Genomic DNA, 17,302 nt, shown 5'->3' with positions numbered 1-17,302 from the left:
TCATTTCCTCATCAGATTTATCCCTCTTTGCTCCACTGAAGTACCTGCAGAATTTCACGGCAGGTAACTTCCAGACAGGAGTAGTGGGATACACAAACGGAAGTACTGTATAGGAATTTTTCTAATATTTGTATCCTCTACAATCTTTTTAATTCTATAGCTAAAAGGAGTAGGATACCCTGGATGATTTTCATAAAAACCGTTAAAAATATTTCTGTTTGCCAGAGATTTGGGAAGTCTTTGCACTCTAAACCAGTATCGAAGTAATGATGACTGGCAATAGAGTTCAAGGGGCATTTCTCCTGCATCAACTAGCAAACTAGATATTGGTGATGAACGAAAAGCTCCTGTGGCTATACGAATACCTGAATGATGAGCAGAATCTAAAATTTTTAAGTTGGATGAAAAGGCTGAAGAATATACTTCACAACCGTATGACAGCTTTGATAAGATTAAGGTTTTATGAAGCTTTAGTATAAGGTTTCTACCAGCTCCCCAACTGGTGTGAGACAGCACCTTCAAGATGTGTAGAGCTTCTAGGCACTTTGCTTTGATATCTTTGATATGGGGGACCCAAGTCACTCTGCTGTCAAAAACTAGGCCTAAGAAGTGCGCTTGTTCTACAAATGAGATTCTATGGCCATTTAAATAGAGGTCTGGATCAGGATGTACTCCCCTGATCCAGCAGAAGTGGACAGCAGTAGTCTTGCTTACAGAGATTTTAAAACCCTGTTTCTCAGCCCAACTTGCTATTTTATCATTAATTGTAACTTTCTTTCAGCTACAGTCATTCGGGTGGCAGCAAAATATATTGACAGGTCATCCACAAATAATGTCTTTAAGATCTCTTTTGGAATAACAGATGTAACACTGTTTATGGCCAGAGCAAAAAGTGTTACACTGAGAACACTGCCCTGGGAAACACCTTCTTCTTGGCACCTTTTCTCTGATAAAGTACTGCCAACTTTAACTTTAAAATACCTACGATGTAAAAATGATCTGACAAAGGTAATTTTCCTTGTAGACCACTATTATGCATCGTCTTGAGAATTCCATGTCCCCAAGCAGTGTCATATGCCTTTTCTATATCAAAAAGCACTGTCACGTGGTGTTGTTTGGAGGCAAATGCTTCACAGACAGAGGTTTCAAGTTGCAGTAAGATATCCAGTGTGGAGTGCATTTTTCGAAAGCCACACTGAGGTGTTAAAATATTGTTGTGCTCTAAATACCATATCAGCCTTACATTTACCATTTTTTCCCTTAATTTACACATACAGCAAGTTAACGCAACAGGGCGGTAACTTGCTGCATAGAGAGGATCTTTTCCAGGCTTAAGGAATGGTAACATGGTTGCCAATTCCCATATGCTAGGGTAGCTGCTTTCATCCCATATTCTATTGATAATACAGATTATAAAAAGTTTTGTGTTCCTTGAAATGTGTTTAAACATTTCATAAGGAATCTCATCTGGAGGACTTTAAAAAGGGAAGAGAAATTTGGTTTGCCTAGAAAAGGAAAATGGGAGAAGCCCTAGCCACGGCATATGACTACAATGCTGCACTAATTGTGGCCAAAGCAGCTAAGATATTGAGGAAACAAATGCTTGAAAATGAGATAGAATTTGATGGAACCTTAACAGCAGACACTAGAAAATCTGTCACCAAGTTTGTTGGAATTTGTAAGTGTGCTACAAAACAGTGGCGATATAAAATCCCAACTTAAATATAGAACATCATCTACTGATCTAGCTTTAGCACAACTTTTGCACTTCAACTGTCGAAAGAATCCAGCATCTTCAACATTCTCCAAATATTCCAAGTCAAGAGAAACTCCGTTTCCAATACATACTGGTCTCCTGGTCTTTGCAAAAACCAGAAAGCGTCAATTAATTGATACATTCCATCACCATGGAATCAGCATCAGCTATGATAGGGTTCTGGAATTGACTGAAGGGTTAGGAGCAGCAGTTGTGACAAGGGCTGTGGAGGAAGTAGTAGTTTGTCCCACTACACTAAGAAAAGGGTTCTTTACAACTTGTGCTGTTGACAATCTGGACATAACCCAAGTGCCACAACTGCACAAACATCCTTCCAAGGCACAGGTACATCTTTGTTTCAGAATCCGAGCACTGATGAAAAGGGTGAGGACAGAAACTTGGTCCAAATTGTCCAAAGTGGAACAAAGTCAAAAAAAGTACCTTCTCTTCCTGAATATTATACAAATGTACCTCCTGCTCACTTTAAACATGAGAATCCCCTCCCTTCATCTAGTGGAAGTGCAGGACACCAACAGGTTGTGCTTTCAAAGCATCTTTCTCTTGAGTATGAATGGCTTGAGAAAGTCAAGTCTGTCGGACAGGAGAAAATGCTGTGTCCATATCTTAGGCAGCACATCACGCTTCTCATTTGAAATAAGCTTGTCATCAATGTTTCCTCTTTTTCAAGAGGCAGCTCATTCAGTTGCAATGATAAAACATGCCATGGGTATTGCAAGAGCAACCACAGAGTTTCTCAATCCTGGCCAAACCCCAGTTCTAGCAGTTGATCAGCCACTATTTGCATGGAAAGGGGAAGAAGTCTGCATGGCAAACATGGACTGTGTTTCAGCGTGCCACACCCACCTTCACCAAACTAAGTTCAAACACCAGCAGCTGTAGAAGATGAAGACCTGCAAATTATTGAAGTGTTCATGGTGCTAGTGTACGACAGAAGCAGTTCATATAAAAATGTAAACGAGGCTAGACGATCTCTTTGCAGGAAAGCAAAAAGCTTATGATTGCATTCCCCCTACAAGGGCTGCTCTTAAGAGAGCATTGCAAGAGAGCTGCCTTTCAAGCAGAGCACATTTGGTGCTAGTCTTTAGTATGTCATCCAGTTTTGCCCAGTCCAAGACACTGGGGATGGCAACAGATTGATGGCACCTGGTTTCCGTATTGGACAGATTTGCCAATAGTAGCAAACTCTTGCCAAGAACTGAATAGGCTAAGTGTGGCTGCAAAAAGGAATGCCATGGCAGGTGCAAGTGCTACAAATCTGGACTTAGCTGCTCAGCTCTCTGCAGCTGCACTTGCTGAAACTAATTGTTTCACAAAAACATTGGTTTCTCTCAGGAGATACTTTTTTATCTTTGGCGGCCATTTTGGTAATATGTTCATATGGTGGCCATATTGGAAAGATGGGTTCACTTCATCTCTTCATGACAGTAAGAATGCCAAAATACAAATTCTCAATCATTATATGGACAGTATTCAACTTTTATAGGCTTATGAAATAAAAATATTTGAATTATACAGCAAATTTGCCGCCATTTTGGAAAAATGTCAGCCATCTTGTAAACAGCCAAATGTTGAGGTGGCCAGAGGTTGATTTTGATTTAAGGGGATGATAAGATTTCTCATGCCAAATCTGTTGCTTGTATCACCATTTGCACTTTTTTCCCATTATCCCGCTCCACTATTGAGAGAACAGTTGAATACAGGACATATCTTACTTGTAATATTAGGGTCCTCCTTGATCACTGTCTATGAGGAATCCAAATACACTCCTCAAAGTGTTTGAGGATTCACATCAATTTCCTTAATGATACCTTCCTTCAACTGATTTTGAAAAACTTCTTGATGGGCATTTAACATACCCTCTTGTTGTAAACTGCTAACTACTCTAGCCAGAACGGACAAGGCTACGGCATGATTCGATGGAACTTGATCAATCAAGTCCTTTTTCCGTGGGAGATCAACATATTTATGATCCTTGAATTTAATCCCCTTCTTGAATTCATCATCCATCATGGTAGGTTGTGAATGTTAATCAACATTATCAGAACACCCAACAGACTCTAAACTGAACATGTTCTCTAATCCCTATTCCATTTCACTACCAGGAAATAAAGACTCGAGAGGGGAAAAATATGATTTCTTAGGGTGCATAATGAAATTGACAAGGGTTTCAGGCACATTTCCCTTGTACATGTCTAACATATTGACATATTCATTCTCTTTAGTCAACTGACTCTGAAATTGCAACCTAGGTTTGGGTTGACTTTGAGGTTTTGAGGTAAGAAATTTCTAACGTCACCAAATGCCACTAATCCATCAGATACTCTCCAAGCAGAACCCTGACTGCATTTGACTAAACTAAATTCAGAGAAAAGCTGCAAAAGATCTACCACAATAAGACCTTGAGCTTGAAAAACTAAACTAAATTCAGAGAAAAGTTGCAAAAGATCTACCCAAATAAGACCTCGAACTTGAAAACTTTCCTTACAAGCTAAATCTGATTCAACTAAGGAAATGCCTCCTTTCTGTAAATTACTCAAAGCTGCATCCAAATTAGACTCTCTGAAGTTATGACAAAAATTGACATCTGCCAAAATAGACATTTGAACATTCCTACCACCAGGAACTGACTCAAAGACTTACTTTTTTGAAAGGTTATAAAGAACCTAAAAAGGTAATGAGCTCATAGGTAATATCAGACATGAGATGGGAACTGCATATATTAATAGCAATAAATTGGTTGAGATAACTTCTTTGACAGCCTATGTCTATAAGGCTAACATTTTGACCTTAAAAGTCAAAATGATGACAGGAAGTAACAAAGGCTGAAAATTTACCTGTGTGTTGTACACCCACACAAGTATGAGACTGAATAGTCTGTTTAGCCTTAGAAACAGGACATAAAGGAGAAATATGCAAAAATGCCTTACAGTGCTTAACTTGCCAGGACACTGTCCAGCTAAATGTGCTGAACTAGAACAAACATAGCACATACCTAACTGCAAACAACGTTTCTTATGTTCATCACAATTGCTAAAGGGAGTGACATATGTCCTACTTTCTGACAAAACTTACAAGTTTGACCAACTGGTTTGGAAACACTTTCCTTTGGCTTTACTGAAGTGCTGAAGTTTTCTAAAGTATAGGTATACTTAGGAATTTTACTTGCATCGGTACCATGGATTTGAGAATTCTTGACTATAGCGGCAGACTTTTGAGAATTGACCTTGAGAGGGTTATTTGAAAACTTAGACTTGTTTACAAAGTCTTTCTTTTGATCAGGACTTAACCATTCAGCTTTAGAACTGAAAGTATGCATCAGCATTTTGATATTATAATGTTCAAAGAAATCTATGTTAGGATAGTTATTATTGACTTTATGAATCAATTCCCTCCTAATGGAAAGAGGCAGTTTAGAAAACACAGCATGACTCAAAAAATTTGTTACCTGGAGTACCAACAGTAAGAGTCAACCTTGTATACCTTCAATTTATGTACCATAGACCAAACCTCATTGATGTAAGCCCTCACTTCATTGATGTAAGCCCTCACTTCAGTAAAGGTAGGATCATACTTAGGAAAACCACTAAGCAGAGATTTCAAAGTCTCATCAACATATGAATTCTTCATCAAGAAATTCATTCTTCAACAATTGAATAGCTACAGCATAATTATCATCTGAGACTGAGAGGGTAGCAATAAGTTTAAGGGCATTGCCTGAGAGATAACTCCTAAGGTAAGTGAGTTTGTTGGCATCTGACATTTGCCCACCGGCATTGATAAAATTCTCAAACTGCAATAAAAAGTTAAATTCAAGCTTGTCGTCCGACTGACCATCAAACACTTTACACTGTAAACGTGGCAACTTGACTGACGCTGTGGCAGTACCAACATTAGGTTTCTTACAGTCATTCAAAAGTTTCTGAATTTTACCTAACCTTACACCAACTTCATCTGCATATACAGCTCGACTTTTAAATTCACTGTGAACCACTGGTTCTTCAGGAGACATATCACTATCACAATAAACATCTAAAATTTGTTCACTGACATTCTCAAATTTGTCCAAGAAGGACTGGATACCTTTCAGTTTTGATTTCAAAATTTTCCTGAGTAAGGTCACCCACAGGTACCTTTTCCAACAGATCAAGAACAATTGTAACTAGAGATTTAAAACCCACTCTCTTCCTAACCAAAGGGGGCAAATCTTGATCAATGGCTTCTATTGACATTTTGTTAAACTAGGCTATGCGGCAAAAACAGCAAGAAAGTATTATAAATATGCTACACTTAACCTGACTCGGCTGTGCATTAACACAAAAATTGTATGGCTATGCATTACAACACAGCAACAAAAATTTATTTATTCACTTGACCCTACTAGGCTATGCCCTTAATTACCAACACGCACAGCTATACTGAAGTAACAAAGAAAACCAAGAACAAACATACCGTGAAAAAGGTGAAGCTTTAGCATTCAGGGGGGGGGCCGAGCAGAGAGCAAGAAAACACATTCGCATCAGACGAGGCCGGAAAGTAAAGTGGATGCCTGACGCCGGGAGAGTGGTAGCGTGGGTCCCCAACTGCAACCACCCAACCAGTAGGTATACCACCGCACTGCCTTGTTAAGTCTTTAGCAGCCAGTTCAGCTTCGCCGAAAGGGATCGCCTACAGTTTTAGTTGGCCAAGGCTGTCGTGTAGGTTCAGACTAGGAAACTGGCAGACGAATACAAACAAGACAAACTTTTCCTATAGTGCCAGGTCCTGACCTAACCAGATGTAACCAACCTAACCTAACATAGGGCAGCGTGCCCTAAACAGGCCGGGGGTACTTCGCCCACCCCTGAAAGCGTGGGGTCGCCAGCAGGGTCGGGTCATGGAACTACTTACCTTGGCGGAGTGATTGCAGTTTGGGCAGGTGTTGCGTGGCCTGGCCAACTAAACTGTAACCTACCCCAGCAAGAAAATATTATATGTAGGCTACAGTTAATCTAACTCGGCTGTGTTTCAAGATAAAGCAAGAAAAATTGTATGGGCTATGTGTTAGAACACAGTAAGAAAAATTATATAAACACTAGGCCCTACTAGGCTATGGGGCAAAAACAGTGTGCAAACACTTAGAAATAACTAAGGAATTCAAGGAACAAGCCCAAAAAGCTCAAGGCGATACAGTGATGATGTTAGGCTAATTTGACATCCTGATAAATTACCAACGTTCGCGCGGAAACAAAGCTAAACCAGGCCCTTTTCCTGTCGGTCGGACGTGTGTGAGCGAATTCACTAAATTTAGAACAACGACGAAGGCGTGAAGAACAACCACGCTCTCATTTTCGTCGAAAAGAAGAAAGTCTGTGACAAAAACTATGACTCGGTGATTGTAAGTTCACGCTTCACAATTAATTTGATCTGGGAAATACATTTCCAAGTCAAGAACCAAAACTCCATAAGGTCTTACCTGCATATAAGGGCTTGCCATGAAGTAAGGAGGTAAATAGGCTTTCGACAAAAATGTGTCTTGTCGAAGAATAGCCGGGATTGCGAAACTCTCGGAAATCCTTGTTAACAGAATAGTTCATTCAGTAGGATCATTAGATTTTAAATTTAAATTTGATCCAGTTCTTGAGGTTGAGGGAAGGATCCCCTATAGCCACTTGAGCCGAATTTTACTTGAAGACCTTGAGGTTCACTTCATATCCTTGGTTCATCTCTAGCTCGGTGAATTGCTTGATGAGAAGTTGAAGACAAGGAAGCGACACTTACTTTCGGCGCGAGTAAGCTTCAGCGCATGCGTCGTTATGTCCTTTATATTAACTCCATATATGCATTGCAAAATTTCAACTTGATTATTAATACTTGTATGACAATCTGAAGTTATGAAATAAATGAAATATTTAATGCATTATTATTTAAATGAAAATTTAAGTAAATGATTTAAAATTTCTCACATCATTCATTTTTCTCTAGGGATGAGTATGTATATTTTTCTTTAGCTGTTTAGTTAATAAAGTTCCCTGAAGGGTGCTGATGGAGGGGAGACACTTGGAATGAAATAAAATCCTGTATTTTCTTTCTTCCTCTGTATGCTCCTTCTTTGGCATAGGAGCACACACACACATAAATTTATATGTAATATATATATACATATATATATATATATATATATATATATATATATATATATATATATATATATTCAATCAGTAAGCTACAAACGTCCTTTAATATCCAATTCGCTCTACCTCGGAAATAATATATTTTCATATATGTTACCGAAGGGGAATTTTTTATTTGATAATAAATTCGTCATCTCGTGGGCTCGAACCAGCGAAGACAAGAACTCAGGACTACAATGGACGCATTTTAACCCACGCGGCCAGCAAGTGAGGTATAAGTAGATATCGTCTTCCCATATACAAATCGCCCGTCAAACTCAGGTGTTTGTATTTGGAGACGATATTCACCCACCTCTGCCATGCTAACCACGTAGTGCGTTTGTCGCACGCAGCCATATTATGACTTTTTATCACATCACCGTGATTCATATTCAATCAGTAAGCTACAAACGTCCTTTAATATCCAATTCGCTCTACCTCGGAAATAATATATTTTCATATATGTTACCAAAGGGAAATTTTTTATTTGATAATAAATTCGTCGTCTTGTGGGCTCGAACCAGCGAAGACAAGAACTCAGGACTACAGTGGATGCATTTTAACCCACGCGGCCAGCAAGTGAGGTATAAGTGGATATCGTCTTCCCATATACAAATCGCCCGTCAAACTCAGGTGCTTGTATTTGGAGACGATATTCACCCACCTCTGCCATGCTAACCATGTAGTGCGTTTGTTGCACGCAGCCATATTATGACTTTTTATCACATCACCGTGATTCATATTCAGTCAGTAAGCTACAAACGTCCTTTAATATCCAATTCGCTCTACCTCGGAAATAATATATTTTCATATATGTTACCAAAGGGGAATTTTTTATTTGATAATAAATTCGTCGTCTCGTGGGCTCGAACCAGCAAAGACAAGAACTCAGGACTACAGTGGATGCATTTTAACCCACGCGGCCAGCAAGTGAGGTATAAGTGGATATCGTCTTCCCATATACAAATCGCCCGTCGAACTCAGGTGTTTGTATTTGGAGACGATATTCACCCACCTGTCATGCTAACCACGTAGTGCGTTTGTCGCACGCAGCCATATTATGACTTTTTATCACATCACATGCTGGCCGCGTGGGTTAAAATGCGTCCACTGTAGTCCTGAGTTCTTGTCTTCGCTTATTCGGAACAGGTGTTTATAAAACAAAAAGCGGACGGAAAGGTAGCGGGTGACCCGAGATGCCCCACTGCATCCATACAGAATTCGTGTTTTCTGATAGGCATAAAGATATGTACAATATTCGTTACATGGCACATAAAAGGTAGGTATACATATCAGCGGAAAGGACGTACAATGATGCATAAGATGAGGTACATAAAGAATCTGAAATAAAGACAGGTAATATACATGACGTGAGAAACACAAGAAAGGAGAGGCGATTTGTCGCCCTTACACTCTTATACATATCTCCTCTCATCTCATAGTTGTCATCCAAATAGGTCTTGGTCTTCCAGCCTTTATGGTGTCCACAGGAACACAGTTGACTCTATCACGTACTTTTCTCCCAGGGGTTGTGCGAAGGACATGTCCAAGCCATCTCCCTTTCCCTTTCATCATTGTCTCACCTACATGGTATCCTTTCGTAATTTCCCTTATGGTATCATTTCTTCCCCAAGACGTTTTTTCAAGTCTACAAATTATATAGATATCGCTGCATTGTCATACCGTGATTCCTGTACTTATATTAATATGGATAATAGCAAACTTATAATCTAAATTTCTCATACAGTTTCAATTTATTCCAAATCTAATTCAAACTACAGAATGTTTGCGTTTCCTTTTTTTAGTCTTTCACTAAATTCCAATTCATAGGAACTTGTATTGGGTGTAATTGTTCCTAAATATTTGAAAATGTTAACTTCATCAATTCTTTCACTGACTAAGGTTATTTTGTCCTCTTTTGCAGCACTGTCTTCACTATTTCAGTTTTTCTTGGATTTATTTTGAGTCCCATATCTCTAGATATATAGATGTATGATGCATTCTATTGAGAAAGTTTTGTAAATCTTGCGGAGTTTAGCTGAATAAAACAGCGTCATCTGCATATTCAGCTTTCTATCGTCACTACCATCCAAACCTAGTCTTCCAACTCCGACCCCTGTTTACATTATAAAAACTATGAGAAGGGCAAACAGCACAGGTGAAGTAACTTTCCCTTATAAAACCCCATTATTTACTGAAAATTGATTTAACAAGGCCCCATAACCATTAAATCTTTGCAAATACTTCATTGAGGGATCACTTTAATTAGCATTAAAAGGTTAGCAGGAATGTCAAAATGAGGCAAGACCAACCTTCACTGTCAAATGCCTTCGAAAAGCTAAAAAAGCCTCCAGAAGGGGATTTTAAATTCCACATATTGCTGCGTGTTATTTTTAACACAAATATTTATTCTTTTAATTTCCTTATTCAGCCCACTCTGATTAAGCATCCCAAAAATTTTCATTACAACCGACGCGAGTGCTGTTCCTCCATAGTTCCCAAAATCCAGTAAGGTCACTTTTCTTTTTTACTATGACCTCCATTTCCCAGTCATAAGGTTTTGCTTCCTCATTCCATATTCCGCCAAAAAAAAAGCCTCGTTATTATTTCAGGTTTCATTTCAGTTCCCATCAAAGCTTTGGTTTTCCATCTCCTAAGTTTCTTCGTTACTGATTCCACACAGAAACTGTGAATTCTTTTCTTTAGCCATTCAGGTCTTCTTCAGCATCTGGTCTATCGGTCAAATTATCCTCCACATATCTCAAATTTGTGACCTGACAAAAAAATTTCTGCCTCACGATTTCTTGCTCATTCTGATGTTATTATTGAGCCATTACCCCTTTTGACAGGCATTTTCCTCTTTTTATTTTCACCCATGGATGTTGCATATTTAATTCTGTGTGGTCCTATCACCTATATGCTATATATTATTGTGTATATATATATATATATATATATATATATATATATATATATATATATATATATATATATATATATATATATATATATATGTGTTTATATATATATATATATATATATATATATATATATATATATATATATAGTATATATGCTTATAAATGACACAGGCAACAGATAAGAGACAAAGAGAAAAGCAATAGAAGACATAAAACAAAGAAAAGGTGATAATAGTCTAGAATGGAAGCATAAAATGGGTAACGAGCAAGTAATCAGACAAAGCGACTTAGGCTTCTCTGCCTCCAAAAGAACAAAATGCTCATCTACAGCTCGGAAAGAAAACCTCAGTTAGCTAGCTTAAACCAGGATTAATAGAGTACAGGGTTAGTCCGCTTCTTAACAGAATAAGGACAGTCTTGTGCATGGCATCCTGTGGCTGCATCTGGTTGAGGTTAAGTTGAAGGAAAGTCATCAGTCAGTATTTGACCTTACCAGAGTGAACAACAAGGAAGCTCTCTTAGCCCGGATTAAGGTGCTCTTCACCTTGTCAGTTCTTTTAATCTCGACTGCCCGACCGCGAATATGGCTTCTTAATCTGTGTATGGATGCAGATCTAATTAGAGGCGAAAGGAAAATCCGAACGTGAAATTTCATCGTTTTCCTAAAGATCAGGAGGTGGAATAGATGTGGCTGCAGTTTTGCAACACCACTCCTGTTAATATTAAAAATGCTATTCATTATGAAAACTACAAGAGTCAGCTGCCAACTCCAAGAAATGTAAATATATTGCAGGATGGTGCTGTCCCTACTCTCAATCAATCTACTTTGTTGGACTACAGAAGAAATCACTGAAACCTGGCAAAGACGCTACCGAAATCTTAACTTCTTAAGGTGCCCTTCCACTGGGCCGGTTGAAACGACTACAGCCGCCCGGCTAAAGTCGACGGCTATAACCGGATGGGCTATAGCCGTCGATACAGATTCCATTACAACGACTGGCCGGTGTAGGAGTCAGTTTCAATAATGGCACATGTGAGGACGTACTTCTTCAAATATATTGCAGGAATGTTGTTTGCTGATGCAAGCAGAGTTAGAAAGGTCATCTCCACATGAACTTTTCAATCTCGAAAAGAACAAGGATGTCACACCTTTTTAAAGGACGAAAATATTTAGAAAACGAGTAAAAGGCCAATTTAATTACATCCATCACAAATCGAAACTGGAAAAACAACACTACTGAGTTAAGAAACAGAAAAATCTACCGACCTGCCGGCTGGACTGCTCGGAGAGGAGTGCTGCCCAAGTCGGGAGGTGGGCAACCTGGCCGACAGACCGGCTGTAGACGGGTCATTGGAAAGGGGTACATAATTAAGTCTGTTTCTACAGCCGGCCGGCTGTAGCCGGGCGGCTTAGTCGTTTCAGCCGGCCCATGTATCACAATGTGGATTTACCTGAAGAGGTTATTGCCCTATTTTTCCGCTCTGCATTTTTTTTAGAATATAAGTCTTGAACAGATACATCATCTTGAGAGAAGTCAAAAGAGAAAATATGCAGAACCAATAAAATTGCTACCTTCATAACGAAGTTGTAAAAGTTTTACTTGTTTTCTCGTTTCTTTGTGTTTTTTCATTATGCAACACAAAATTTAAACAGACTTTTCTTAAACTTGTTTTATATTGAATGATGTACATTGTTGATGATAATAAAGACTTCCATCTTATATATATATATATATATATATATATATATATATATATATATATATATATATATATATATATATATATATATATATATATACGAAATAACTGTAAGAAACCATAAAAGAGACAAAAATGAGGTTCATAACCATTTTTACCTTGGAAGACACACCTAGGGTTAGCCTATTGCATTAGCCAAATGGCAATAAAAAGACATATGGAAGGTTATTCATATCCAAGGTCGTGAGAGAGAGAGAGAGACTGTGTGAGCAAACATTTCCCATAGTGACCCTTGATTTCCTTGTTTTCCTGGTTTTCTTATATGGCCGCCTGCCAGTGACGTCACATAAATGGCCAGTACCCACGGGACGATCTAACTATTAATCCTGGCTGCAACTATAATGGTTTGCGATCGGTCTAGGACCGTGGGTTTATGTAGCCAACTATCAAACAAGAGCAAAAACGATACTTGTCCGGTTCTTCAAAAAAAAAAAAATGTGAGCTAAAACTAATGAATAACTTTAAACAACACCCAAGTAAATATTCATATATACATAAAGGCAGCTCTGTAAACAAGAAAAAACGGCCTCACGGCCTCAAGAACAGAAAAACCATAGTTTCAAGCATAGTAACTAAAGTTTTTCTGTGCTTGAGGCTTTTAGTGCACAGTTTCAGTGAGGGTAAGTTCGAATGCAATTGCATAGGCTATATCTTTTTTCTGAAATATAAAAAATATTATTTTACTGTCTGGTGATTAAAACTATATATATAAAAATATATATATATAATGATATATATATATATATATATATATATATATATATATCGCCCATGAGGCCTTCTTTGTTCTTATTTACAAAGCTGTCTTTCATATATACAGTATATATATATATAATATATATATATATATATATATATATATATATATATATATATATATATATATATATATATATATATATACATATATATATATATATATATATATATATATATATATATATATATATTATATATATATATATATATATATATATATATATATATTTTATCCAGTTAGTCCTTTTATCCAGTTAAATAGAATTCAAATTTAACAGCAGCTGAAAAGACGCCATGACAGGGTTGAAGTTAAGTAGGCCTATTCCCCAAGATCACCTGATTTGGGGGAAACAATACCACTCCTTAGCCCCAGCATCGGATGTTTTTTCGGGAGGGTTAGATAGTCATTAAACACAAGGGACGAATTAGGGATGTAAGTGGGCTGCTCTCCTTTACCTTTAAGAGTCTTAGCCATAAGATCTATTTCCCTTCGACTTTTGTACTGGTGGAAATTGCATTTCGGGTCGGCCAGTGTCTTGTGCCCAACGATGCTGTAAACAGCCTTTGAAACGCTTCGCGCCCACACGGACCATCAGAGGACTACTTTCCACTCGAGGGACCAGACGCACAAATCGTGAGAGCGGTGTCATTCCTTTGCGCACTGGCGTTGTGAACTTCTGAGACTGCAATTCGTCTGCTGCAAGCAAGCTCCCTGCACAGAGGCAATGAGGTACGATACGAAGTGAAATGACGCCAGTCTTTTTCTTCGTGTGAATTTCTCTCCACTTTCCGAATCTCCGACTTTTTCATTCTCCTAACAAAGGTCCCCTTCATCCAAATTAAGCCTAAACGACCCTTGCCCTCATGACTAGCAAACTCCAACTAAATTAATTCAGTGATCAAAATTAGATTACTCCCTCCACAGTGTTACCAAGGCTAACTAAATTTAATTGATCAATTCCTTCATTGTGCATAATTAAGTTCATATGAGAGAAACTCATTCAGTTTTGAATGCTAACCTGCAATTCTCTTCTAGAACCTGTTATCCAGCCCCTATGTGGGTCTGTGCCTCTGCCCAAACCAAAAAACCTAGCCTAGACATCTAACTGCCAGTGCCAGATTCTCCTGTTTAGCAGTCTGGGACATCAAACGGTTCCCCCCTTTCTCAACCCGTTGTGCTACAGCAAAAAAGAAACGCAATCCTTTAACCAGCAGCAACCTTCACGGTCAAATGCATGTTAACTATTTCAGGGCAGCAGCCATTTATATTCATCAATTTGCTACGCATTGTCTAATTTCATTGCACATTGTGTGTGATTGTTTGCTGCTCCATTAGCTTATTCATCTCAATTTCCTGATCGCCTCATTTTTAAATAAATTCACTTTACAGTAATTACCTGGTTAATTTATCGCCGCCCCCATGGCGACCTTCAGTTCTCTGTCCACTCAAATTATTATAATATCAAGGTAAGTCAGTTATCCATTCCATCTACTGCTTACATTCTGGGTGTTGTGTGTTAGCTTTCAAGGCAGTTAATTAAATTAATCAACCCCTAATTCTTCCAACCGGCCCCAGATGTAATAATATATATATATATATATATATATATATATATATATATATATATATATATATATATATATATATATGTGTGTGTGTGTGTGTGTGTGTGTGTGTGTGTGTGTATAACTTAATTACTGGCCACTTGTTACCAGATACGTATTTAACTGTAATCGCCACAATGCTCTCACAACTTTGAATTCTTCACACTTTTGGATACACTTATCACTACAAGCGTATCCAAAAGTTTGAAGAATTCGAGAAGTTAAGGGCCATTGTCGTTACTGCAATTACACACACACACACACACACACACACACACACACACACATATATATATATAATATATATATATATATATATATATATATATATATATATATATATATATATATATATATATATATATATATATATATATATATAAGCATATTCTGCCTAAGAGCTCTCTGCGTAGGTATATGAAGCAGCTAGCGTGCAAGTTTTCTACATATGGGTTTCATCCTTAATTCAATAGGTTTAGGTTGGATGCGCTAATGGCCATTGCCTTCCCATTCTTCTGGATCCACCCGCTAGTAGGAAAAATGCCTCGCTGCTGAAAATGTGTTACAGTGCTGGCATAAGATAAAAACATCAAAAGAACTGAATAAACTTTCATTGCTTCAGCTGGACACACCAACGGTCATTCATGCTGTTACAACAAAGGGTTAATACACACCAATGAGGGCAGATTTATGAGAATGTGCGGCGCAAGAAAAAAGATAAGGGTGGACCCTCAGAACTTTCCAAGCAACCACTTTTAAAGTGCCAAGTGACACCATGCAAGCGTTGTAAGTAAGTTTTTTGCCTTTGTGGGGAGACCAAGACAAGTTTATAGCTACAAAAATCAAGCGAAGTAACTGCAAGGGAAGAGATTACGAAAATTGTAAATACAGCGGTAACCGATTTCTTCTTGCAGATAAGGGCAAACCTATCTTGAAAGAAGTAAAGGATTCAGGAAACGCCAAAGAATGACAAGTTCCATATCTTGTAAGTCAGTACATTAATACTCGATAAAACGGGCAATTTTTAAGTAATATTTTCAGAGCAAGACACGAGCTTGGTCCCGTGATAAATTATAGAAATGTAGAAGCTATGCCATTAATGAGGTAAAATGAATGGTGCTACTCTTTGTAAGAAAATAAAAGATTCATGAGCATTCCTAACACAGGTTTCTCCAAAATCTGAATAAACAGATATGAATATAGTTTACCTTGATGTTAGCGACGTAAATTGCGCAACTGTTTTCATGCAAATCATCTCCTATGGCGACCACAACGTTGCTATAGCCCCCATTCGTGACGACGATGTCCAGGGATCTTCCTTCCTGAAGAAGCAGCACTAAAATGAAAAGTGCCGTCAGCAAACCACCTTGCATGGCCTTCAACCCCATTTTACCTCTGTCCTGGTCTGCTTTTGTAAAATTTGCCCTACCAGTTGTCGGTTCTAGTTCTTAAGGGTTAAACAAAGGCTTCCGACAGTTACCCCCTTCACAAAAAAAGGAAGAAAATTAAGCTGAATTCTTTTCCTCTTAAAAGTTTCCGCCTATCGTTTTCATGCTCCTTGTCTTTTCTTGCCGCGGCAAATGCGTCTGGAACGCTTCACCCAACTCCTCTATAGTGAAAAAACTACAGATCACGAAATTGTTATCCAAGAAGGGGACACAGGAATAATTCACAGCAAGAAACAGCAGAGGGCGAATGGTACGCACACAACGCGGTTTCAAACTGAGCTCGTCAAGAGATAACAAGCTGATTTCGTGCTGATAACTGTTTATTATGTTAGTCCGTGCAGGAGAATGGAGGCTCGAAGTTGTTATGAGATAAGATAACGAATGCAAAGAAACGGGGGGTTTTATACAAGGAGAAATTTTTTACTGATGATACTGGTAAGGTTTTGACTTCCCCGTAGGTCAAAAGTGTCTCAAATTGAACGGAGAAGGTGGTTTTATCATTTGGGCAGATTAAGCACCAAGCAGTGAAACATGTAAGCTTAATGATGGACAGATCATTACAACATTCATGAATGCATACTCATGAATACACGGGGATACAATCAAATTCTGTTGTTAATAAATTTCCTATTGAGTTATTGTGTTTTATACGTGATTAAGTTGGACTTGAACCGTAAAAATTCAGAGGGAGGGAGGGGGAATCGTCAGAGAGAGAGAGAGAGAGAGAGAGAGACAAGAAATTTAATCAATATATTTTTTTCCTCATGACTGTCCCGGACTTGTTTGAGGAAGATAAATGTTATCATGATGACGCTGATTGATCTGATTACCTATTAACACTATCTGGCTACTCTGCCGCCCTTGTTTTACGATAACAGAAAT

The 17,302-nt window shown here is 38.2% G+C and overlaps 1 protein-coding gene across 1 annotated transcript in view; it reads right to left on the bottom strand.

The window, feature by feature from the left end:
• The window catches only part of LOC136850788 (calcium-activated chloride channel regulator 1-like), a 308,332-nt gene extending 291,627 nt beyond the window's left edge, over window positions 1–16,705 (bottom strand). Inside the window, exon 1 of the mRNA XM_067124788.1 lies at window positions 16,181–16,705. Coding sequence (XP_066980889.1) covers window positions 16,181–16,360 — 180 coding nt within the window. The 5' untranslated portion in view covers window positions 16,361–16,705. The remainder of the gene's footprint in view (window positions 1–16,180) is intronic.
• Window positions 16,706–17,302: the final 597 nt, after the last annotated feature.

Source organism: Macrobrachium rosenbergii, chromosome 3 (genome assembly GCF_040412425.1).
Source record: "Macrobrachium rosenbergii isolate ZJJX-2024 chromosome 3, ASM4041242v1, whole genome shotgun sequence".
NCBI classification, from domain to species: domain Eukaryota; kingdom Metazoa; phylum Arthropoda; class Malacostraca; order Decapoda; family Palaemonidae; genus Macrobrachium; species Macrobrachium rosenbergii.
The sequence above is the reverse complement of the archived record's forward strand: the minus strand, read 5'-3'. Positions and strand labels throughout refer to the sequence as shown.